This window comes from Crinia signifera, chromosome 1, assembly GCF_055691185.1.
Source record: "Crinia signifera chromosome 1, ASM5569118v1, whole genome shotgun sequence".
Classification (NCBI taxonomy): domain Eukaryota; kingdom Metazoa; phylum Chordata; class Amphibia; order Anura; family Myobatrachidae; genus Crinia; species Crinia signifera.
Window position 1 is genome coordinate 316053305 of NC_139217.1, and position 24122 is coordinate 316077426.

A 24122-nucleotide genomic window follows, 5' to 3' on the forward strand; every position below is an offset into this window, starting at 1 on the left:
GGCAGATGTATTACTCTGCCACTAACGGTTTTAAAATAACGGGTCTTGTTCCTCCTGCATAACGATGAGATGCGTGCACCCGTTATGGCCAAATGTAGTAAACCCCCCCTGCTAAGGAGAGCCATTATGCCCGTGTTAACTGCTCTCCTTATCGGCATCCCTGTGCATGCACAATTAAAAAAACCTGTTCTCTCTGCAGACAATGCAAACCCCCCCCCCCCCCGCGAGATTTCGTGCACAGCCCGGAGTCAGCAGCAAGGCTAGCGTTGTCCCTGCAGTGGGAATAGGACAAAGATAGCCCTGATTTAATACATCGCCCTGGCCGCTAATAACTGGGGGGATTGAAGGGGACAGCTCGGCGGGCTGTCCCTAGCGCAAGTTAAGTACTAGTAATACATTTCAAAACACGTAATCCCCCCCCCCCCCAGTTAACGCTATACATCTGCCCCATAGAATCCTATATATGACACAAATCATTATGTTCAGTAAATAAGTACATTTAACAGAGCTTTAAAGATTTATAGAAAAAGATTTGCAGAGAGGGATTCATAAAAATCTATCCCCGCCCCTTCTATTGACTGGTATGTGATCAATTATCTTATATCTTAGAGTGGCAAGACTGTGGCCTACCTGTTGAAAATGCCAGGCCACAGGCTGCTCACTCCTACCGGATTCTAGTGCAGCTTGAATAGAAGAGCGATGCACTGCCATAAAGTTCTAAGGCAGTTTCATGAAGCATATAAGCCTTGTGGTTGGTGCAGTTTCTCCGCCTGACAATGTTTTCTGTGCGAGTGGTTATCCATGTGTTGCCGCTGTCAATGACACATCAATGTCTGCCTAGCCACCCCCTTTGACATCCCTGAAGGGGCCACTGAATTCCATACCCCCTTTGTAAAAATTAATTCTGCGTGTTTGGGTGCATGCGCAGTGTGAGCCTGATACATGTGGTTCTTAAAATGTAACCACACCTTGTGCATATTGGCATTGCGTGCAACTCCGAATCAGGCCCTTAGTGTCTAATGTCCATGACAGACTCTCTACGGGTTTTTCAGATTAAACAATCACCCCTTTTTAGTAAACATTGTGTTAACACTCAACCTTTTCACATCGAATTTCGGCTCCTGATTGGACGCTAGGCGGCCAATAGAATCTTTCGGAGGAGAGGCGCTAAAGATGAACCTTCAGTGTCTCTCCTGTTAGTTCGCGACAGGGTACCGGGACACTTAAGTTTTTTTTGTTTTCTGAAGACCCGGACTACTTCAGGAGAGAAGAGGACATATCTTCGCCGGAGGAGACTTGGAAGTATAATTTGCTTCCACAGGTCCCCTGGACGCCGACACCGGACCCGGACCGAGGGATACCTAAAGGCTTAAGATAGGTAAGTATCAGTATGTATGGGCTATGTATGTATTAAAGTTTTATTTTACTTATGTGTCAGTGTGATTTTATTTAACTATTGGTTTTGCTGTGGAACTAAAAGTCACAGCAAGCCCATTAATGGGCCGCATGCTGGGACTCGTGGTTCTCCAAGTCCCAGTATGTGACCCAGGCTTGCTGGGACTCATAGTTCCACAGCAAAACCCAATGGTTTATTCTATTTTTTACACTGGAATCAGCCCAGTACCCAAAGCCCAGGGGTACCGGGGACAGCACCAGGCTTCAGCCTGGTCAGGTAAGTTCTGGAGGTGGGGGATCCCTTTGTTGGGGGTTCCCCACTCCCCCAGGACGCTTGCCCAGGCTGACTGGTCAGTAGGGATAATTTTTTGGCCGCGGGACCTTATATAATAAGTGTCCCCCGGCTGTGACATTACCCTGCTGGCTGGTTGGGCCTGGGGCTGGTTCTTAAAATATGGGGGACCCCTATTTATTTTGTCCCCCGTATTTTGAGAACCAGACCCGGCCCTGGAGCCTGGGGCTGGTTTTAAAAAGGCAGTGGAGCTCTACGCATTTTTTTCCCCTGATTTTTTTAAAAGCAGCCCGGCTCTTTGAGCCTGGTGCTGGTTATGGCCATTGGGGGGGACCCCACTCCGTTTTTTATTTTATTTATTTATTTTCTAATTTTTTTACACACTGCAGCCTGCACGGATCTGACTAATCCGTGCAGACTGCCTATATGAATTTGTATTAGCGGCCGTATATACGGCCGCTAATACGAATTCATATGAATGAATAGGACATCGGGGATTACAAAATTTAACTGCTTTGTAAATTCCCCTCCGGAATATGAATTTGCATACGGCTAATACAGCCGTATGCAGTTGTATTCATTCCTTTAAAAAAAACGGATACGAACAATCGTATTCTTAGTAAATGTCCCCCTATGAGTCAAAAGTCACCACAGCAGAGGATCATTTAACTTGATCAGAAGTCCAGTGAGCAATTCACTGACAAGCTGAAAAGACACTGCTCTAAGGTGTTAGGAAGTGTTTAAATTGACAAGTAGCAGATTGGATTGGCATGAAAGACCAGATTGCAGTAAGGTCTCTCAGAGAGAACATGAAATACCGCCTACACGTGGATTTATAGTCCGGAGTGGGTCTGTACTGAACCTCTCCGGGCTACAATGCCTGGCGCTTGGTAGTGTATTTTAATCTGTATATAGTCAGCTGCAGCAGACACCTTGATGAGTCCGCCCAGACTCACACTAAACAATATAGAAAGAACCACTAGGAGAGAGGAAATAAAGGTGTATTGCGCTGCTGAATATAATAAATCACCACAATTTGGAATAAGAATGGCCACGCAATAAATATATACTATACCAACAGTATTAATTGGGAAGGTCAGCCTTACTTAGAGGTGGACAAAATACCACTGCCCTTTATGTACTGTTTCACCTAAACGGACATTTATTGGAGAACAAATATTGGCACCATAATTTGGCAACAGGTGCTGCTAAGCTATATTATAAGATCGGGATCCCAGTTCAGCAGTTAAATTGGCTTTTATCTATACATCTATATATTAGATTTATAATTGTATGTATTGTCCATTCTTGTATGTAATTAAATGTATTATTTTTTAATTTTTATAATGGTTTCTATATAAATTTACAAAACAATCAGTGTGTCCGTCATTCATTTTATTACAGCCAATATTATATATATTATATATTTTTATTCCAAATTGTGGTGATTTATTATATTCAGCAGCGCAATATATTTCCTCTCTCCTAGTGGTTCTTTCTATATGAAATACCGCCTGTCTGCAAATGTCGGCTCAAAAAACTGTGAAAAACCCCATGTGGACCTTTTGTTTGTCGACCTAGACACTGTTGACCTAATGCTTGTGTCGACCTAATGACCTGTCGACCTTGACCCATGTCGACTTATCCCTATGTTGAAAGAAAGAATACCGACAGTGTCCTTAGGCGCTGATCCTGAATATATTCTGTGATGAGTACCCAAAAGATAAAAAAAAAATAATACCACAATGGTGTAATATAGTTTTAAGAAATGCACAATAAAACACTCTCATAAAAAGTGGACTCGCACCCTCTGGTTTGATCTACTTTTAAGGGTAGACCAAGGATAGCCGGGGGGGGGGGGGGAAGAGCGGTCTCGTCACCGTCAAAGCACCCGATTATTCAATTCCACTTGCACATATAGAAAAAAGAAAGCTGGTATGGTGTAATACCGCTTTATTCACATATTTAAAACACAAGCAATAAGATGATAAATAGCAGACTCTCACCGAGTTTAGATGTCTACAAAACAAATGCAGACAAATAGGCAGATGTTTTATACCAGGCGTCCCAGCAGCCTCTCCCAGTGGTAGTCCAGTGTGATCACCCCTTCACTCCACGGCCAACACGTTTACAGACCACAATGCTCTCTTTTTCAAGATGCCTTGAAAAAGAGACCACATTGTGGTCTGGAAACAAGATATTTAAAGGAACATTTACAGTATTAGCTGCTGTATCTGTTTTTGCCATGCTCAACTTTCGGAAATAACGCATCTCATGCCTCTGTCATGCAGTATCACTGATTCCTGTTGAATTGATGAGTTGTATTCCCATGAGTACACAAAATTTATCTAAATTAAATAAAATGTGTGAAGGAATTCATGTGTCACAAATGATTAGCTTATTTTTTCACCTAACCTCACCGAGGGGCAGATTTATGTAACCAGATGAAGTGATAAAGTGGCTGGTATTTTATCACTGGCCAATCAGCCTCCAATAGCAGTTAGGAGTCGATTGGTTGATATCAATTCACCAGGCCTAATAAATCTGCCACTTAAGAGGCATACATATGGGCACATGGGGTGATTTCAGTCCCTTCTCTAAGTGATTTGACTAGAAGACTAAGAAATTGTGCACTGATCGCTCCTTGTGTATGCCCTGCAGCGATGGTGATGCTCGGCCCCTGCACCTAGATCACGGGCGTTGCCTATTCAAAATAGGCAAAGGCCCAATCGCTCAGCACACAGCATCGTGAGGCGCACCGCGATGTGTGCTGAGTGATTGTGCTGAAGCACGTCGCTCAGCAAAAGAGCTGGGTCGCCCCAGGTGGACTTGAAGAGTGATAAAGTGTAGGCAGATGAGCTACCAGATTTATAGCCTGTTGGACTGTAACTGGATTCCAGTTCCTAACTTCCATGTTCAGTATTTATTTCAAAAATTACAGTTAGGAGCTGATTGGCTGATACATTACCTCTCTCTCTTTATTTTAGACATCGACAATCACTTATTTCTCTTAAAATGTAGTAATGTTTATTATTTTTGTTGTTGTTGCAGGAAACAGTACAACAGGAAACAGTACAACAGGAAACAGTACAATTGTACTATCGATAGTCACTCTATTCGAGCTGCAAGCAGGGTTCTATACAACCGATTATGGAGGAAAAGGCAGATGATTTACCACTGATGTCCAACACGAGTCACATTCTTGTGAAGCATTATGCACTGGACCTTGATGTAAGTTTTGACAGTCAGACTATAACAGGCAACATTGTTTTATTTCTTCAACACAACCATGAAGAAGAAAAGGCTGCTGGAATGATTTGCTCTCCACAGCCCGATGGAAACTTTGGAGAACAATCACATGAAGCTATTGTATCAAATGTAAGAATATGCTCATCACAGAATAAAATTAAAGACTGCACTTTGTGTGCTGTAGGTGAAGGAGATAGTTCCGATAAGTGTGATCACCATAGCAACAGTAAGCAGACTTCTGGGAGTACTAGTTCAGAGAACTGCTGTGACAGAGAGAATCATGGGAGTGAGGATTTTGTTCTAGTGTTGGACTGCTGTGATTTATCTGTGTTAAAGGTCGAAGAGGTGGATGTCACTGATGTGCCAGGTGATGAAAAATTCATGAGTTATATCCAGCCAAGTCATGAATATGAGCAGCAGTTAACTCTCAACCATCAAATCCCACCTGAACTAGTGTCTTTACCTACGAGCCGATGGAAGGAACAACTATCCTATTACATGCGCTGTAGCCAGGCACCAGGATGTGGAGAGCTCAGGTTTTTAACTGACACATGGAGCTTGAAGATTATCAAATCTGGAGTAAAAGTTCCAGCTGCCTTCCCTTCAGCAATAAGGATACGGTATAAAACAACAACAAATGGGAGGTCAGTGAAGTGGACTAAAGACCAAAGTGGAAGGTTAGTATTTGGAGAAAAAGGAATTACCAGCTACTGTCAGGTTATACAGATATAAGTATGAGACATCTAATACCGGTGGATTCAGTTGCCATTAAGACACTGTAAATATGCTTTGCATCCCTTTTATGCCTTGCTTAAAATCCAGATCACAGTAAAGAAGGTCAAATTTATAGCACGTTGGGCTGTAACAGGATTACAGTTCCTAAGCTCGGATCAAAGGCACTGATTTGCCTCCCCTCTCTATTCAGACGTAACAATTTAAGAGACAAGTACTGCATGAAATCTAGCTCGCAATTCAATAGACTGTTTGTACTTGTAGATTGGCAGATGAATAGTTGTCTGAAATTCTTAGTTTGTTACATGAACATCTATGGTGTAGGTAGCATAGGTGTTGTACACCTGGGGTTTTTGTTTTTTTAGAACAAATTTTGTCCCAGTAAACAACACGTTTGACGCCTTTTGCTTTAGGCTGCAGACTTTCTACACAGGGTTAGGAGGCTGGAAATTCTTTATACAGACTAGTTGTAATTCTCTATTTATACTATACTAAAGGTGCGTACACATGGTGAGATTCTAGCTATGTATGATTTAGACTATGCAATTTCCCTGGAGCCCAGAACCCTACAATCTTTGACTATTATTGATTTTGACTATACTAGAACACTAGACTGTATACAATATAGGCAAAACTTGCTATTTTTTGTTACGATGCCGATCCCACAGGGCTGCACATCACCATTGAAAGTTGTTTACACGCTGTGCGATTTGTGCTAAAATTGCACCATGTGCATGCACCTTTACACACTTTGCCTTCCATGGTTGGCTTCTTCACTTTATGAGATTTCATTGGACATTTCGTATGCTATTGTACTTTGTATGTTGTAATGAGTGAAGACTGTGCATGTAATGTTATTTTGCTATGTAAATATATTATTAATGCACGGTCATGAGTAATGGCCCCAATTCAAAATGTGAGCTGGCTTCCATTCATGCCACAATCATACCTCTAATGCCAGTTATAGTTGTAGGAAGGCATTACAGATTTTCAGCACTTTAGGCCACAGTGTCTGCTCAGGTATAAAGCCATTCAAAATGAATAAATTATTTTTAGAAAACACTAATGTAAAATTAACAATATTTAACTGTCATATTTTGCTCTTTAATATCCGTTATTTTCTTTTCAAACTAGGCCTTGTGTTTATACATTTGGGTCTCCAATTAACAACCGGGCCCTTTTTCCATGCCAAGAACCACCAGTAGCAATGTCAACGTGGCATGCAAGTGTCCTGGCTGCAAAGAACTTCATTGTACTAATGAGTGGTGAAAATGTTGCTGTTCCAAATGATTGTGGTCAAGGTAGGTAACATTCCTACTTTCTACTTTCAAAGGAATGCATATGTGTGTATGTGTATATATATGGGGGGACTGCCACTCATCCTAGCTGCAACTGCTCAGGTGCCTTCCAATAAGTGGAGATATTCGGATAGAGATGGCGGCACTTAGAGGCTTTTGTACAAATCAACAACTTTTATAAATGAGAAAAGTGTATCAAATATCAACGTTTCGGGGTAAGAACACCCCGTTTTCAAGATGCAGAATGGAGATCATTCCGCACCTTGAAAATGGGATGTTGTTACCCCAATACATTGAATTAAGCATCCCCGAGATGTACAATGGAGTGATCACTGCAGATATTTTCCATGGTCTCTCCATTTGCTCCATAATTGTAGCCCCCATGGGTTTATTTTGGGACTTTAGTGCTGACAGATTTACCAAGTTGCACATGCTTGGCCCCAATAGGTAATATCATCTCCAGATAATCGTGCCTATGAAGTAGTGTTTCCATTTCTGGCAGTCCGTGTTGATGCATTCAACAGACAAGGCTGCACATGCACATTGTGCACTTAGGGCCAGATGTACTTAGCTTGAAAAGTGATAAAATGGAGAGTGATAAGCCACCAGCCAATCACCTACTAACTGCCATGTTACAGACTGTGTTTGAAAAATAACAGACGGGAGCTGTTTGGTTGGTGGTTTATCCCCCTCCATTTTATCAGTTTTCAAGGCTTAGTACATCACGCCCTTAAGGTGCCCATACACTGCCTGCGACGTCTCGCAGCAGTGTACGGACACCCGATGGACTGCAAGCCGTCGGGACCTTCCGGCTGCAAGGACACATGCGATCCGTTGTGATGGATCACATGCGTCCCTGCTTAGCGCCCGTCCCAGAACGGGTGGTCGGACGGCCTGCCGGTCCGACCACCTAGTCAGATCCGATGCGCACGGGACCGCGCATCGGACCCAACTACATGTCAGGGAGATGCAATTTGGTCCGATTTAACAGGCCGATTGGTCGCAATCGGCCGATATCGGACCAAATCGCCTTGATGTATGCCCAGCTTTAGAGTTACGCTATCACAGTGCTTTCTACGTCACGCTAGGTGGGGGTCCATATCCTGGCAAGAGAAACAGTCAAACTGTGAGAATACTGTATATCTTTTTACTTGAACAATATTTAGAAAATCCTGATTAAAAATGTTGATTGTCATGCCGCATAGTTAAAGCAAAGCTTTACACACATGCTCCATATTACTGAATATCACTGGGAAGATGGTGCCGACCAGATCGGTACCACACCCCTCTCATGGCACACGTGGGGCCATACAATTTTTTATTGACTAACTACTTTATTGTAGTGTGTGTGGCCATGTTCCCTGATTAGGCCACATACCTGGTGCAGCACCAAACTCTACAGCCCAGCCCTTTAGTGCTTGGGGTGCATTGTAGTACCTCTTTCTTGTTTACATTTAGTACATTGATGCAAACATCTAGGGGGAAATTTACTAAAGGAAATTTGTAAAAAAAATAGGTGTATTTGTATCTTGAAATACACTTATTTTTGACATTTACTATCACGAAAATACAGCAATTCGTAGTCGTATTGATGTGCTATGAATACGAATTTCCGTATTTTCGGAATAGTAAATGTAAAAAATAAGTGTATTTCTGGATACAAATACACCTATTTTTTACAAATTTCCTTTAGTAAATTTCCCCCCTAGCCTCAATACGCCGCTTTAATTAGCACAAGTCTTGAATTGCTAGGGCTCATTATTATTGTTAGGTCTTGATCGATTGACATATAGGTTGAGTCTCCCATATCCAAAAATTCAATATAAAAAAATATTCAGAAATCCAAAATTTGTTGAGTGAGAAAAGGCATACTGACTACCTAAAATCCTGACAGGGGTGCTAAACTGAACTAACCCTATACAACCTAATCCCCACCTCACAGCAGGAAACGGTCATCTGTCAGACCAGACTTAGGTCGACCCCGGAAGGTCGACTGTCCCCAAGGTTGACAGGGTTAAAGGTCGACATGGCTCAAGGTCGACATGACTTAAGGTCGACATGGGCCAAGGTCGATGTGGTTTTAGGTCGACATGAGTTTATCACTGTTTTTTGAGCCGACATGTGCCGACAGGCGGTATTTCCTGCCCTACCATCCACTAGGGCGTGGTGGGAGAATAAAATAGTGTGCCGAGCGCAGCGAGGCACCGTGCCCGAAGCATGGCGAGCGATGCGAGGGGCTGCGGTTCAACTCCAACTGTGTCCATGTCTACTGTGTCGACATTCGGGTAAAAAAACAGCGAAAAACTCATGTCGACCTAATGAATGTCGACCTTAAGTCATGTCGACCTTGAGCCATGTCGACCTTGAGCCATGTCGACCTTTAACCCTGTCGACCCTGGGGACAGTCGACCTTCCGGGGTCGACCTAATGACTGTCGGTCTGACCGCTTCCCTCACAGCATAGCCCTAAAACTCTAGGGACTCCTTTGCTTGATTTTTGTCCATAAAGCATAACATCGTCACCCATCTTCGTTTGTTCCTACTGTTTTTGAGCGGTTTTGCTAGTACTGAAGTAAATGCCTGTTATTATATGTAAACACATTAGTAGGTAGGTTTATTATTTCCCCATTTCTGAAGTTCCTTTAAATGCCCTATCAAATTAACTTATTAGAGTTGTCAATGTGCTCCAATTAACTTGGATGTTAAAATTAGAATGAAAACAAAGTTACATTTTAGAGGTAAAGATGTGATGGATTGTTTATTTTAGGATTTCTAACCTAAGGAATATGAAAGGATCATTTGACAATCTGACAACACATCAAAGTGACAATGATATTCCAAGTTGTTGGCAGCACCAGACTCCAAGTTAGTCATTTGTGCCTAATGGCAGAGCTGCTGGTGTAAAGGGCACTGATTTTCTATTCATTATTTCTGAATGACTCATTTTGTAGTTCAGCAATTATAAAGTAATTTTAGATTTTCCACAGCCCTTTCCACCTCCAAGTGAGGAAAAAAATGGAACATATTTACTTAAAACAGATTAGCTCATTTAAACTTCAGTTCACATGGTCCCACCCATCCTGTACACCTCTGTATTCCTTCGCTACAGACGTACATTGTGTATGATACTGTGCTCATGAAATCAGAAAAGTGCTGTATTTTTTGGTGTGTTGGAATGCTCGAGTCCTGTCTCACAGCATGAACAAAGGGGATTTCTTGAGCAGTAGAGATGCTTTGTGGTTTCCTAGGAAATTATCACAACTGGGAAATGCACACTAAAATGACTAACAAATTGTCTACAATGAATGATTTAAAGACAAATATGCTGCTGACGATATCTAAATATAAAAGATCATTTTGTTGACTGGCGGGCTTATTTCATGAAATGGGAAATGGATGCAGTACATGACCTAAACATATTTCCTTCAAAATAACAGTGAAACAAAAGTGTACAAACTGTATAAGGTGACTGTTACCTTATTTACATAAATTAGCATTAAGCTGGCCATACATCTACATAGGAAAGAAATGTATAAACTCAGCGCACAAAACCAAGTTTTGGTGCAACCTGCTGCTGTTTTAAAGGGATACGCCACCCTTTTAAAGAAGAAATAGTTTGTAGTTTAAACAGCGCTTTTGGACTGAAACAAAAAGCAAATTCACTCCTTTTTAGGTAAATTTAAACATTTCTTAATGTATAAATATATATATATATATATATATATGTATATATATATATATACTGGTCCAAAGGCAGCACTCAGACGACTGAAATGTACAGAGACCACACACAGGGTTCAAGATCTTTCGAGATTTAATCTCGTCATCAGGATAACCATACACTTTACACACAAGTGTATGGTTATCCTGATGACGAGATTAAATCTCAAAGGATCTTGAACCCTGTGTGTGGTCTCTGTTCATTTCAGTCGTCTGAGTGCCGCCGTTGGACCAGTACATATTTGCCAATCCTGTCCAGGGATTGTGCTTGGGAAGGCACCGGGCGCATATTACACACTCAAGCAAGGGAGTGCCGGCTGAGAATGCTGTACAAATAGGAGGCACCAACAGCCGGGAAACAGCTTATGGTGTGAGAGACCATCCTCCAGTGGACTACAAATCCCAGGCAGCGGAGTCTAAGTATAATCTTTGCTTCCTGGCTAATCTGCACATATTGCCATCTAACTGCTGCTTAGAATAAAGCTTACTAACCAGCCGCTCCTTGGGAGGGTGACATTATGCAACTAAGGGGGGTATGCAATCCAGGATCACAGCTGTTGATTCCTCCCAACAGCTGTGATCCTGGCCCATTTGTGGTCTCATCCACTGCAGAATGACAGGCGGAATTCAATGTCGATCGGGGCAAAGGAGGTGTGGCTGCAAAAACGGGCATGGATTTGCGATCTGCAGCCGGAATCATGACATTCCACGGCCATTCCAGCAGAACAGGCCCGACAGCTTCTAAAGTCAGGCCCGTTCTGCCGTGATCCCGCTTTAATGCTGTCACTAAAGACAGCAATGAATAGGGAGCCGCCAAAATTTCCCCCCGTCGGAAATAGCGGCAGCAGATTGCATACCCCCCTTACTCTGCTTTCATCTTTCTAATACAGAATACCACTTTTTAATTGTGCAAAAAGGCAATTATATTCTAAATATTGCTAAGAAAAGAACTATGGCTCTGTATGCCTAGCATGGGATAAAAATACTAACAACTAACTGCTCTATGATTGCTGAGCCTGGATATCATGTGCTAAAATATTTTATGGAAATTACACATGTTCCATCCATATAGCTATATGAACAGCTACTAATATCTATCGTAGTTGTTGACTAGATAGTCATCATACACAGAAGTATTATCTATATAGTATATTATATATTGTTGGTCTTTGTTTTATCCAATTTGATTTTATGTTTTGTGCTACCGGCCGGTGGATTGATTTTATACAGACATTCCTCACTTAACGACTGGGTTCCATTCCTAGGACTCGGTTGTTAAACGAATTGGTTGTTAAACTAACATGTATAAAAAATAAATAATACAAGTACAGAACACTTCTAAATAAAGAAAAGTCATACTCCTCCTATCCTCCTATTTTCTGACATGTCACAGAGACGCTGCAAAACGTGTGCAGCATGGGTCACTAAACAGTCTGGGCAGGTCGTAAGAATGAATGGGTAGGCAGGACGCAATGGCGGAGTCGTAAGTTTGAGCAGTCGCATTGTGGTCGATAAAAGAAGGCCAGGTTGTAAGTCTGAGTGGTTGTTAAACATGTAGGTTGTTAAGTGAGAAATGTCTGTATATATACTGAATGAGTATCCCGTATCCGAATATCCATTATCCGAATTATTCCGAAAACCATACATTCCAGAAAGTGAAGTGTTTTTTTTGCAAAAAACTCACCGGGACATTTGTAAAAGCACTACTGAGGACATGATATGTCACTGGTACTATATGTACAAGAAAATGATTGCTTGGCATTCAAATTCAATATCTGAGATAGTACACAATTTTAGATTTTTTTTGAAACCTTGTTTTTTGAACAAATAAAATATATTTGTGTGCATTTTATGTGGTTGATATGTTTATACAGCATAAATGCAAGATACTTCAAAATACATAATTGAAATATTAAAATATTCCGAAATACGGAATAATCCATTATCCAAAATTCTCCTGGTCCCGAGCATTTTGGATAAGGGATACTCAACCTGTATATATATTTTTTATATATTTATAAATGTTTAAACTTACCTAAAAAGGAGTGAATTTACTTTTTTGTTTCAGTCCAAAAGCACCATACATCTACAGAATTATTGTCAGATCTGGCTGGTTGGAACAAAAACCTGGTAATGGTCAAGAGAAATTGACAGTTGACGATTTGCTTCGAAATGCTGGAAAACTGACAAACAGTCATTCAGATATTACCAGGTTTTTGTTCCAACCAGCCAGATCGGACAGTAAATATGTAGATGCATGGCCAGCTTAACATATAATTAGTACAGTAGTAGTGCTTTTTGTTATAAATAAATATATACATACAATACTCTATGGCAGTGTTTACCATACTGTGGGGTAGATGTACAGATGGAGCTAGCCTACCTCTTGCTGGCGAATCGCCAGATTGCTTCCGCTGGCGATCCGTCAGCGGCGAGGCGCTCCATCTGAAAATCTAACTGAGACGCCCGTGCGTCTCACACGCACGCGCGTCTCAGTTTCCGGGCGGCGGGGCGATGGGAACCCTGTCCGTCTCCGCTTCAGGGAGATGGACAGGGTTAAGTAGGACAGCGGGAAGGCGGTGGGGTGACCGCCGACAAGCCGGGGGAAGCACCATCGGAAGGGGATGCGCACGCATCTCGTGCGCGCGCGTCTCCTTTCACAGAACAGATGGCGGCAATGACGGCTGGCGGGGGATGGCGGATGGCGATTCTTCCACCATCTCCTGCAAGGCTGATCCCTGCTCCATCTGTATGAAGCCGTGATAAGGGAGGAGAAATGATCCAGAGGAGAAGTGGCACATTGCAACCAATAAACTACTCTGTATAATTTAATATTATGCAAATGATAGGTGTTACTTCCTCTGGCTTACTTCTCCCTTATCACTGCTTATTACACCTGCCCCTGTGTGCCTAGTCACCCTGGGGTGCCATGAGACTCTTGCAGTCAGGGGCATAACCAGAACTTAGTAGGCCCCATAGCAACATATTGAAGGGGCCCCTGTCCCCAACCCAATGATTCTTGCAGGCACCTCTCCACAACAGTTTTTAATTTTTATGCCCCATAGTAGTGCTCTAGCTTATTCTATGAACCATCTTACTGTAGTTCCATAGTTTAAATGATGTCACATAATAGGGCTGCTAGTACACATGCCGCACAATATCCCCATTTCACATTATAACATACAATGTCCCCAGTTCATATTATGCATATTACAAGGAGCAGATGTTACAATGCCCTCCAGCACAAATTGTGCCACATTACAGTGGCCTCCAGTTCAAATTATGCCAAATTGCAGTGCCCCCTTTGCCATATAACATCCACTACATACACCTCTCACTGAAAATGTAATGTCACACAATACAGATTGGGCAATGGACCACGCCCCATTTCTAAGCAGGCCATTCTGAGAAAATCGATATGCAATTTTATAACCTACATCCAGGCCCCTTAGCAATGGCACCCCTTGCATCAGTTCTGCTTTATGCTGCTGTTATCTGTACATGGGAATTCAAATTAATGTATCTGGAGAAAAGAAAGAATTCAGCATTGATGGCCTTTTTTTAAGCTGGTACCAACCAATTTGCATAACGTGTTATGTATTAAGGTGGGTACGGTACTTAGCTAAACCCTCAGTTGTATTTGCTTGAGTATCAGTGGATTGTTTGCAAAGGTATACAAACTTTCTCTACCTTAATATCCCACCATGACTTCTTAAAAATCCTCTATATAAATGTTTTATATTTGTTAATGTCATATATTGGTTTTACAAATAAGTTACCTAGCATACTAACCTCTAATGACCAGGTGGTTCGATATGATGGATCTACATTGCTTACACAATTGGAACATTTTTTAGTTGGTATAATTTATGTGCACAAAACATAAGCATTGTTGAACAGCAATTAAAGCCACTTTTAAGTCATGGCACCCTTGAGTATTAGAATTTTTATCATGGTACCCCAGCATAAGTTTTTTTATTTATACATTTTGGGGAAAAGATATAAAATGACATACATTTTGCTCACCTGTCATTCTTAAGATCAGCTATGTGGTGTTGTGCTTCTGATTGTCCACATGTTTTATGATTGGCATCCACTAGTACTGAATGGGTCTATCACTTTACCATAAATAATTTGATTCGGTCCTGGGTCATCAAACCGAAGCACTGCTGCAAAAGGGTCATTCCAAAGCAATCATCACATAAAAAGTAACTTTTCAACTGGACCGTCTCAGATTTTCATGAAATTTGGTAGGATGATAGACCACAAAGGGGCAGATGTACTGTATTAAGACTTAACAAGAGATAAACGCAAGGGTGATAAGGAGAGATAAACGTCCAGCCAATCAGCTCCTTACTGACTTTTTTCAAACACAGCCTGTAACATGGCAGTTAGCAGGTGATTGGCTGGACATTTATCTCTCTTTATCACCCTTGCATTTATCTTTTGTTAAGGCTTAATACATCTGCCCCCATGTTACTTTCATATGTAAAATTTTAGCCCTCAGTGATGCACAATGTTCATGTAACATCGTTGCAAACATGAAAAAAATGGTAAAATGCATGCTTACAATGTCAACTGAAAAAATGATCACTTTGTGTATCACTGAGGGCTAAAATTTTGCACATGAAAGAAACTTTGTCGTCTATCTTCTTACCAAATTTCATGAAAATCTGAGATGGTCGACTCGGAAGCTGTGAGGATTTGACATCAGATGACCCAAAAACCTTGTGGTAACCCAGGGTGTTTAGGCACACAGTTTTGGGAACCAATGTTGAATGCAGTAATATTCCCTCATTTTCAATTTCCCCTCACAGTGATGCTAGCAAAAGTTAGAGATATGGTAATTGTGGCTAATTGGTGCAGTACGGATGGTGTAATGGTTAGCATTACTGCCTCACAGCGCTGAGGTCATGGGTTCAATTCCAACCATGGCCCCAACTGTGCGGAGTTTGTATATTCTCCTGCTTGCGTGGGTTTCCTCCGGGTACTCCGGTTTACTCCCACAATTCAAAAACATACTACAGGTAGAGTATCCCTTATCCAAAATGCTTGGGACCAGAAGAATTTTGGATAATGGATTATTCCGTATTTTAGAATATTTTTATATTTCAATGATGTATCTTGCATTTATGTTGTACAAGCACATCAATTACATAAAATACACACAAATATATTTTATTTGTGCATAAAACAAGGTTTCAAAACATGAAGCAAAGTTTGTGTACAATCTCAGATACTGAATTTGAGTGCCAAGCAATAATTTCTTGCACATATATATAGTGACAGTTACATATCCAGTGGCGTAACTATGGGGCCGCAGCCCCCGCGGTGGCGGGGTGGTGCCTGGGTCTGCAGGCGCTATTGTTTCTCCGCCAGCTCCCCACTGCTTGTGGGTGCAGTGGGGAGCTGGCAGGGGGGTCCGTGCGGCGCCGGGGTACCTGTGGTCATGGAGAGCCTGGAGGTCCCTGCGGCGCTGAGTATGACGATGCCTGGGTCCCTGCAGTGAAGTGGAAACAACACGCTACCGCCGTGTGGCCACGCGGGAAGCGCTTCTGACTTTGAAAACACTGGGCGCATGCTGATTGGCTGAGATTCAGCCAATCAGTGTGCGGCCAGCGTTTTCAAAGTTAGAAGCGCTTCCCGCGCTGCCGGGCGGCGGTAGTGCGTTGTTTCCACTTCACTGCAGGGACCCGAGCATCGTCATACTCAGCGCCGCAGGGACCTCCAGGCTCTCCCTCACCACAGGTACCCCCGCGCCGCATGGACCCCCCTGCCAGCTCCCGGGAGGTCTTTTCTTTTAACGGGGGGCGGCGGCGAAATTGTCCCGGGGGGGGGGGGGGGGGCGAAATTGTCCCGGCGGGGGGGAGCAAATGTTTTTGTTACGCCACTGTACATATCACGTACTCAGTAGTGCTGTTACAGATGTCCCAGTAGCAAGAAAACTTTTTTTTTTTCACTTTCTGGAATGTATGGTTTTCGGAATAATTTGGATGAATGTTACTCAACCTGTAGAAGGTTATTTGGTTCCTAACAAAATTAACCCTAAAATGAATGTGTGCTTGTACATGTGGTAGGGAATATAGATTGTAAGCTCCACTGGGGCAGGGACTGCTGTGAATGTTCAGATATTCTCTGTAAAATGCTGCAGAATATGTATGCGCTGTATAAGAAACTGTTAATAAATAAATAAACAAATTGGACTACTTTCATGCATAAACATAACCACTCAAAGGTACTCTAGAACCTGGCAGCTGATCTGGCTTTAATAAATTTAGCTCAAGCTCTATGGAGTTACTCGGACAAGACTTTCTCTGGCTGCTTTGCAACTAATTGTAAGTGACAGATGATGCTGCTGATTAATTCTGCAGTGCTGTGGTAGATTTTTGCATACTGAAGTCCAGAAGCAAGTTAAAGTCTACCATATGTAAAGCAACCTTCGCTTATGACCAATACAAGCTCACAGTAATTACTCCTGTTTTGGCATAATACTATTCATTTTAGCAATTCAGGTAAAATGAGTACACTTACGTGTACAATATCGACACAGGCAAAAAGTTGACATAGAAAAGATTGACATGAGTTTTTCAAGTTTTTGGGTGTCAATGTTGACACTTGAACACAAGGTCCCCCAAGTAGGGTATTTTGCCCCCTCACATGGATCACTTTACTCGCCATGTTTTGGGCTAAGGGGACCTATGTGTTTTCACGTCAGCTATCATGGAAAAAATGGTTACTCATTGGGGATTTGGTTTTGTCTGCCTGAAGCAAGCAAAAACAAATCCGATAAGCGAACATCACTTACAGGTGTACAAGCTGTCAGCCATCGGATGGACATCAGGAAGTAAAGTCCGATGGCTGGCAACAATCAGATATCCGTAATTTGATGGAAAAATTATGAGCATCAGATTGGGAACATTGATTATTGCTAACCATCAGCTTCCGGTGTCCATCCCTAGGGGAGAGGTTCCATGCATGGCTTTCACTTACTCTACAGATCTGCATTCTTTTATTGGTCAATGTGTGGTCACCTCACAGCACAAGCTTATTGCCTGCACCTAAATCAGTTTGTAGTTTGTTTACAAGGCCATACACACGACTACAGCCCCATTTTTAAGCAATCTGTCACGATCTTTCAGAAATGTAGCACTGATTGTTCCGTGTGTATGGCCCGGGTGATGGCGATTACACGGTCCCACGTGTTGCTATCGCATGACTAGATTTATGCTGCATGCAGTATAAATCTAGTCATCCCCAGTGATCTCTCAACTGAGAACACTGGACATGGCAGATCGGCCTGCACACAGAGCTGTGCGGTGAGCGTTCTGTGCTTAACTAGATCCCTCAGCACACTGCACCCTTCGCCCCATGTTTTCAGGGCATGTGTCATACCCTCCAACATGACCCATTCCATTAAGTACAAAATTCTCTGTTTCTGGACTTCCCTGCCAGTGGCAGTTGCAGATGTGAGGCTGCAGCACAGTCCAATATTCAAAGAGGGGAGCCACACCTACTGCCACCCCAAACATCACTGTCCTGGACTCACTGACAGTTGATGTGACCCCCCTCTTTGAATTTTGGACTGTGCAGCAGCCCCACCTCTGTAATTGCCACTGGTAAGGAAGTCCAGGAACAGAGCATTTTGTACCTAATGGAATGGGTCATGTTGGAGGGTATGATGTGTGTGTCCAAATTATCTTGAGCTATAATCTCTCGAAAATGGTAACACATTGTTGCCATGGCAATCATTGTAGTTTAATGCAAAAATACACAGACATACCAACTGGTTTTGTCTGAGCCTGTTCTAATGTTAAAATCCGACATTCTTTTGATTGCCTGCAAAAAATTTTGTAGTTATTTCTTGAGGCCATGTGACTCATAATACTTTTCCTAATTGATGCAATGGAATTCGTATGAATATGTAAACAGTAAGTGTGTGCAGTAGTTCTTCACATCACAGACACCCATATTTTTTCAGGTAGACTTCTGAGTTCAACAGCCCTTGTTATGTTTTTCATTAAATGGCAATTTTAAGGGTCTATTTACAGAGACTTTCTCACTGTTCAACAGACTGATGGGAGTCAATTAGACTATTGCCCTAACTATTGTCCATTACTTATGAGTTTATGCAAGCATTGGTGCCGTATAACTTTCAGTGTAGCATGTCATCATGATTAATAATCACATTTGTAGCTGCATAGCACTAATTCCCCTGCCTAATATTGTGAATACAAGCCAATAAGCAAACAATTCATTTGTAAGCGAGTGTTATTAGTGGACATCCAGAAACAATGATTGGCATGTAAGCAGCATTGTATTTCGGTGTGATATGTAGGAGGGTCTTGCAACAGATGTCTCAGTAGAAAATATGCCTCCTGCATGTTGCTGCAATCCCAGCTCTGCAACTGACGTTGCAAGCTGGGATCCAACAACATTGCAAGATAGCAGATAGCCAGCTGAGTGATCTCTAGCTTTCTCAGCTGGCCCACAATAGCAATTGCTGCAAGGCCAGGAAGCCGGCATCTAAAACGCAGACCCCAGTCTGTCCCTCCCAGAAAATGGTGGTTACACACCCCTGTTTCTGGGCACACAGGCCTTCCCCCACCCCCTCAACCCCAGTGCCTGTCAAATAGGCACCTGCAGAGGGGAAGTGCTAGCAAGATCACAAGGTGATGGTGTATTTATTTGCAAATCAATTAGGACTGTTTCTGGAACCCTTCTTTATTGTGATTTTATTTCTGTTGATGCCCAGGGCTGTACAGCTGGTTCTACTATGTAACAATGCCTATGCCAGCCTCTACATTTACCATTGCCATCGGAAGTTGGACAGAAGCAAAGAACGATTCCTGTAACTCTATGGAAATACTTCATTTATCTAATCTGAGGCCATTAAACTTAGATGACAAAAGGTTGGTGGTGTTACTTAATTTACATTTTTTACTAATCAATATGTTAATTACAATTATGTATTATATACCAACACCCAGTCGAGGGTAACTATGTGCATGAATCAGGAAGTTTAAAACTGTACTGTGGACAGTGACCGTTGAGGCAGTTGGTCTGTGGAACCTGTGCAGGAGGTGGGGACCAGCACGGACAGGGAAAGCATAACATTACATCATTGGAAGTAGGAGTGGCTCCAGTAATCTGAGCTGTAGAATATTTTGTTCGAGTCTGCTAGTGAGTTGAAACTGCCTACCAGTACTGCCCCTTTCCACCCATGACAGTCATTGATCTTCTGGAGAGTCTCCTCAATTGTGCAGGGAGTCCTCTGTCGGGAGCTATTCAGAAGACAACAGATGTTGGAGGACATGCAATACTAAGAGGTCTGTACCATGTTTCATTACACCTCACCACTAGTACAGTACCGCTATAGAACAGGCATGGCAAAACCAGTCTCCAAGTACTCCTAACATTTTACGTTGTCCAGACAACCTGTGGATCTGTAGAGTGTATTAGGAATGAACTCTCCACAGCTTTTAAAATTTGACAGTTAATAATTATTAACTGAAGCACACCTGGGCACCAGCTAGGTAATCTCAAAAACTTGAACGTTAGGGGTCCTTGAGGACTGGGTTGTGCAATTCTGCTTTAGGAAACAGAGGGCTACAAAGATCATATAATTAATTCTTCTTCATCTTACCACATCAGCCACCGGAGCGGAGGCAAATAACAATAGACAAACCTTATGCAACTAATAATTTTTTTATATTCTACTAAAGGGACCAACAGCATGCCTCTTATAGTGTTCCTTTTGGAGACTAGAGTAAGAATAGAGTCCACGCCCTATATATCTCCAGTGGAGCAGAGGGCTTAACACAGGTAGCTCATACCCATAGCGGTAGACAGACATAACCAGGAGACCCTATTGACCCATGCACAAAAGGGGTTCAGATGGAGATGCTGGGTTGCCTATACCATAAATACAGATGGGGTTATATGGCTGCATTGGGGTTATTCCTGATAAGAGTTGCAGTGTGCCTGGGCTCAAGACTGTGCAACTAGTCACAGGGAGGAACACAGAGCTAAGTATGGCGTCACCAGTGAGTGTAATACCAGCAATCATCAGTCAGATGTTGCTTTTTAAAATCACCACTGCTCAGGGGCGGATTGGGGACCAAAAGTGGCCCTTGAAAATTTCTGGAAGTGGCCTCATGTGGGCAGCACCAAATCAAAATAGGCAGGGCCAGCATAACAGTAGGCGGGGTTACTACATCAGTATACCTGCCCAACTTGAAGCTGAAAGATGCACGCTTTCCACCTAGTCACGGGTGTTGTGCCGCCCAAGCAATTCAGTCGCGGACACTGTTAGAAACAGGGCTGATTACTTTGAATACATATACTTAAAAATATGTATCTGAAGTTGTCAGCCCATGTATATTTCTGAACAATGGGAGGAGGGAGAGCACCTCTCAGGGAGGGGGAACATGTCCACATTAGTAGTGTTGCTATATACATAATGAGCACTGTTGTCCTCAGTAGTCTTAGCGATGATTATACGTAATACCCACACCAGTTGCCGACAGTAGTAGTGCTGCCTATACATAACACCCACACCAGTTGCCGACAGTAGTAGTGCTGCCGGTACTTGTGTATTATCACGGCGCCCATCGCATCGCATCGCATCGCATACCACTAATTAAGGTATGCGATTAAATGCGATGGGACCCGATTTGAGCCTTTCCCGGGCTGAGTATACAATTTTAATATCGCGTCGCATTGCATGCCATTATAAAGGCATGCGATGCAATGCGACGCGATCATGCCCGATTTGGGCTTATTCCCATGTTAAATGCCCCCACAGACCCAATTTTTAATTGTATACCCACCCTGATGGGTAATGAGTATGTTAAATGCCCCCCCCCCCCCCATTGTTAACGCCGGTACTTGTGTAGTTTGGCGGCGCCCATCGCATCGCATACCATAAGGCATGCGATGGTATGCGATGCGACGCGATATTGTACAATGCCATACAATTTTAAAATTGTATGACATTGTACTGTATATGGCATACAATGCCATACAATGCGATGCGATGCGATTAAACATTGTATAAGCACCCTAATGGGTGCTTACAATGTTAAATGCACCCCCACGCCACCCCCCCACTATAAATGCGAACCCGAAGCGTGGCGAGCGGCGGCGGTACGCGTCCTCCGACCTTTTCATACCCCCACTATCCACGTCGGCGTGGAGTTGAGAATAGAAAGTGTGGCGAGCGCAGCGAGCCACCGTGCCCGAAGCGTGGCGAGCGGACACGGATACCTGTGAAGGCCGCGAGGGGACTCCGATACCTGTGAAGGTATCCGCGTCCCCTCGCGGGGCTCGCTGTGCTCGCCACACTTCGGGCTCGGTTTCTCGCTGCGCTCGCCACACTTTCTATTCTCAACTCCACGCCAACGTGGATAGTGGGGTTATGAAAAGGTCGGAGGACGCGTACCGCCACCTCTCGCGGGCTCGCTGCGCTCGCCACGCTTTGGGTTCACGTTTATAGTGGGGGGTTGGCGTGGGGGTGCATTTAACATTGTAAGCACCCATTAGGGTGCTTATACAATCTTTCATCGCATAGAGGGCAAAAATCGCGTTGCATCGCATGCTATTGGGTAGTATCACTGCCTATATGTAACGCCCACACCAGCTGCCGACAGTAGTATCGCTGCCTATATGCAGCACCCACACCAGCTGCCGACAGTAGTTGCGCTGCATAAATATGTAACGCCCACACCAGTTGCCGACAGTACTACGCTGCTTTTACAGATCGACCCAGCCTCATTATTGCTGCTGGCGCACCAGTTGGTCCGATCTGGCGGGCGGCCCGTCACCTTTCATGGACACACAAGCGTCTCGGATGCTCGCATGTCCATTGCTGGGAATGGGCTGGCAAGCATCGGAGTGGCACACATGCCAAAATCCCCAGCGAACTGGGACAGACACTGATTGGCGCGCCAGGGACAGGTACAATGTGAATGGCTGGACATAATTTGCTAGTATTACTCGCTCTCACACACTTTTTACCTTGAAATCTGTGTGGCAGCTCCTCCTGTCCTTTCATCAGCCCTGCTGTGCTGCTCCAGTGTAGCTCCGCCCCTCGCCCGTGTGGCTCCGCCCATCCGTTCGGTGTAGCTCCTCCCCCTATTCAGTGTCTGCTCTCTGCTGACACTATCAACGCCAACCCGACGCGTGGCAAACGCAGCGAGCCCGCGAGGGGCGGCGGTACGCGTCCTCCGACCTTTTCATACCCCCATTATCCACGTCAGCATGCAGTTGATTTTAGATAGTGTGGCGAGCGCAGCGAGCCACCGAGCCCAAAGAGTGGGGAGCGCACGCAGAATACATGTAAAGTAATACGCGTCCCCTCGCTGCACTCGCCACGCTTCGGGCGCGGTGGCTCGCTGCGCTCGCCACACTATATAAAATCAGCTCCGGGCCGATGTGGATAGTGGGGGTATGAAAAGGTCGGAGGACGCGAACCGCCGCCCCTCGCGGGCTCGCCACACTTCGGGTTGGCGTTGATAGTGGGGGTGCATTTAACATTGTAAGCACCCATTAGGGTGCTTATAAAATTAAAAAATCGTATAGGGGGCCATTTACCATTGATAAAAACCATTAGGGTGCTTATACAATTTAAAATTGCATCACATCGCATGCGGGCATATGGCATGCGATGCGATACAATGCATAAGATGCAATACGACTGAATATCGTGGGCGCCGTGCTAGGAAACAAGTACCGTCAAAACATACAGGGGCTGCTGACAATGATGCTGCAATGATCAACTTACAGTCCAGGTCCCCTGCCTGCACTGCTGTCCAGGTTTTGGTGCACCTGCTGTGCAATGGGGAGCTGAGCACCTGGCACCTCCCTGCAGACCACCTTGATAAAGTTGCCGCTGCAACAAAATGCGTTGGTGTATCGTGCAGGTGACCATCCCAACAGATTCTTCCAGCTCAGAGATTCATCACCATTAAAGTGCCCAGACCAGCCTCCTTACCAAAGTCGTTGCTCTCCTGGGTGACGACCCAGTTGAGACTTTTGTCTTACCCACAAGGAGTGCTTCTACCATCACCGCAGGCTACAACAAATCCAGGCGGTTGCTTCATCGATAAAGCAGCAGGAAAAGTACCATAAACTTGCTCTCAGGGGACTGCTATACCTACGAGGCACTACTAGGAACGAACACTTGCTTCTAACAGGTCACATGACCTACGGGTGAATATACCACAATACACAGAATAAGTGAGCCTGTCGTCACCTTTTTTAAATTGATTTTATCCATTATATTGCTGTATGTTCAGTCATATACATCATTAAATTGTGTTATATGTAATTATATTGTTTCAGTAAATACATTGCCACCCACCCACATAACGCATTCACACCTTCCCTGGCTGTGGGGCCCTGGCTGCAGAGGAGGCCAAAAACCCTTCACCCTGTGCA

At 43.6% G+C, this 24122-nt stretch overlaps 1 protein-coding gene across 1 annotated transcript in view; it reads left to right on the plus strand.

Annotated features, from left to right (window-relative positions):
• The window catches only part of AOPEP (aminopeptidase O (putative)), a 384109-nt gene that overhangs the window by 23704 nt on the left and 336283 nt on the right, over nt 1-24122 (plus strand). The window contains exons 2-4 of the mRNA XM_083186692.1: nt 4739-5613; nt 6803-6969; nt 19438-19594. Coding sequence (XP_083042818.1) covers nt 4838-5613; nt 6803-6969; nt 19438-19594 — 1100 coding nt within the window. The 5' untranslated portion in view covers nt 4739-4837. The remainder of the gene's footprint in view (nt 1-4738; nt 5614-6802; nt 6970-19437; nt 19595-24122) is intronic.